Source organism: Trematomus bernacchii, unplaced genomic scaffold (genome assembly GCF_902827165.1).
Source record: "Trematomus bernacchii unplaced genomic scaffold, fTreBer1.1, whole genome shotgun sequence".
Classification (NCBI taxonomy): Eukaryota; Metazoa; Chordata; class Actinopteri; order Perciformes; family Nototheniidae; genus Trematomus; species Trematomus bernacchii.
The window spans coordinates 139,456-141,601 of NW_022987817.1; the positions used below are offsets into that span (position 1 = coordinate 139,456).

Genomic DNA, 2,146 nt, shown 5'->3' on the forward strand with positions numbered 1-2,146 from the left:
TCTGGCCTTCTTTATCTCCTCGTTTCAAAGTCTCTAAAACATTTACCCAAATACTGAAGTTCAGTTTAGAGGTACTTGTACTTTACTTGAGTATTTCCATGTTACCTTATATGTTACCTCTCCAAGTTAGATTTCAGAGAATCACTAAATCTCCATGTAATCACTAAAGAAGAACATGAGTAGACTGATTGCAGAGTCATTCAAATGAGCAGAACATAATGTTAACCTCCAATAGTGTGTCTGACCCTGCAGTGTAAACGCTCCCTCACTTTAGATCTGAGAATGTATTGAAGGGTAGCCCCTTGAGATGGAGCATCTCATCTTCAAGGGGTCCTGAAACATAAACACACAAATTAGAATAAATAAATCTGGTTTAAAGGAATAAATGTAATATTAAACTATCTTTAATAATAATAATGTTACCGGTTAGAAAGATGCAAACAACTAGAATATATTTCCAGGAGAATGAGGAGAACGGCGAGCCCGAGGTAGATGATGAAGATGATGATGAAGTGGATGAGGAGGAGGAGGAAGATGACGTAGAAGGTAAGCTAAAAGATTCTGTGATTTTTCAGGATTAAAGGTTTTCTGAAAGTTGTGCAAAAAGCGAATTGGTCTCTTCCAGCCGGCGATGAGGAAGACGAGGAGGACGATGACGATGAACTTGAGGGCGGCACAAAACGGCCAGCTGACGACGACGATGACGACGATGAGGTGCGCCCCCCCGACCTTCATCAATGATAATCCGACCAATCAGGAGCCTTTAACTGAACTCTTGTTCTTCTTCTCTTCCCGCAGGACGACGTTAAAACCAAGAAGCAGAAAACCGACGACGACGATTGATGCGTTTCCCTCGCCCGCGACTTCCCGCTGAATCACTTCCTGCTTCTCCGCCTGCGACCGTTTTCATTTGTCGCGAGGGGCAGGAGGACTGATTCAAAAGGAAAGAAAATTATAATAAAGTCAAAAAAAAAGAAAAATCCAACATGGTCATTAGCAAGTAGAGTTCAACAAACATCTACACACACACACACACACACACACACACACACACACACACACACACACACACACACACACACACACACTCGTATCCCCGCAAAACTAATTTTCTAGAGCCAACACATGGCCCCAGAAATCCGGCTTCTCTTCAACAACAACAACAACCACAACAAAGGAGAATTTGTTTGTATTTTTATTTACATTTTATATTTTTGTACATATTGTTCGGAGGGGGGGGGGGGGGGGGGTCAGTTTCTCTCTCGGCAGCGATCTCGTCCGACCACATCGGTGCTTCTTTAAGGAAGAGATTTGACTTGGTTGACTGTGTTACGATATCTCAACAGAAAACAAACCCAGAAGACGAACCTCTCGAAGCAAAAATGCAACACACGGGAAACCAGGGATAGTCGGTAACCAGCTTTATTAAAGGCAATAAGCTGGTAGGAGACGAAACGGCAGATAGTAGGCAAAGGGCTGGTTGGGGACAGGCGAGGGTTCCAGGAGAAGGCAAGACGGGAGTCGCAGGTACAGACCGGGTCAGGGAGCAGGCGAGGCAGAATAGTCCGGGTACAGGCAGGGTCAGGAAACAGCAATCTGGAAGGTAATGCGGGAAAGACTGGCATGCTGCAAAGTACGATCTGGCACTGAGGTGAGAGTGAAGTGGGCCTATATACTAATGGAGCTGATGGGTGTAACAGAGTGAGAGAGAGAGACAGGGTGTGACTACCAGGTGACTAAGGAATGTTAATGCAGAAAATAGGTGAGTGAGAAAGCAGACTGTGACAGAATGGACGGCTCCTGACGTCTAAGACAATACTACGAGAAAAAATAAAAAATCAACAAAATACCTACAGACAGGGTGGAAGGTGGGGGTATGGGAAAGGTTAGTACTCATCTGAGAATGCTCTCTCGGCCTCCCTCTCCTGGAAATCCTTGTCCTCCTCGACTGAAGACGCCTCCCCTTCCTCCTCGACGAAGCCCCTGGTCTGTAGCTGACGAGTACCCCCCGGCTTAACGCCTGGTTGAGCGTGGGTCCTAGAAGGCTGCTCCGGGTAACGCAGGTGGAAGTCTCGGATGAGTTGAGGGTTGAGGATGTGACGAGCAGGAATCCACTGCCTCTCCTCAGGACCATAGCCCTCCCAGT

General features: G+C 46.3%; 1 protein-coding gene across 1 annotated transcript; it reads left to right on the forward strand.

Moving 5' to 3' along the window:
* Positions 1-419: 419 nt before the first annotated feature.
* Positions 420-911, forward strand: LOC117498824 (prothymosin alpha-B-like). Its single transcript, XM_034150968.1, has 3 exons — positions 420-546; positions 626-714; positions 799-911. Exons 1-3 carry the CDS (start codon positions 435-437, stop codon positions 841-843), a joined length of 246 nt encoding a protein of 81 aa, XP_034006859.1. The 5' UTR covers positions 420-434; the 3' UTR covers positions 844-911.
* Positions 912-2,146: the final 1,235 nt, after the last annotated feature.